Consider the following 417-nt stretch of genomic DNA (forward strand, 5'->3'; position numbering starts at 1 on the left):
CTTTCTTATTTATCTTTAATCAAGAGTTACCATGATAACCCAACTTTAATGAACACTGATTATTTGTCTTACCAAATTCGTAAAACATGCATTGGACTGTTCAGTTTTGAGCTATATTAACTTCTTCAGAAAAGAGAAGGGGGGGGAGGGGAGAATAATAACTAGAGTTCATCTTTCTTATCAGAATCCTGTTTGGCTTTTTCCTTTCCTTTTTCCAATACCTTATCTTTCACCGGCTCCTTCGCATGAAGAGAGGGCTCTGCTGGAATTTCTTCCTCCTTCGCTGAACTTGCCTCAGCCTCCCTGGCCGCCGGCTGGTCTTCTTCAGCCGGCACCGATTCCTTTTCTGGAATACTCTCTGCTGCTGGCTCCTCCCTGGGTTCTAATTCTGTCTCTTCCACTGGCTTGGCGCTCTTT

General features: G+C 44.1%; 1 protein-coding gene across 1 annotated transcript in view; it reads right to left on the bottom strand.

Moving 5' to 3' along the window:
• Positions 1-111: 111 nt before the first annotated feature.
• The window catches only part of LOC119594518 (adipocyte plasma membrane-associated protein-like), a gene marked incomplete in the record, with an annotated part of 13,622 nt that continues 13,316 nt past the window's right edge, over positions 112-417 (bottom strand). The window contains 1 exon segment of the mRNA XM_037943549.1: positions 112-417. Within this exon segment, the coding sequence (XP_037799477.1) occupies positions 162-417 (256 nt within the window).

This window comes from Penaeus monodon, chromosome 34 (assembly GCF_015228065.2).
Source record: "Penaeus monodon isolate SGIC_2016 chromosome 34, NSTDA_Pmon_1, whole genome shotgun sequence".
Classification (NCBI taxonomy): Eukaryota; Metazoa; Arthropoda; class Malacostraca; order Decapoda; family Penaeidae; genus Penaeus; species Penaeus monodon.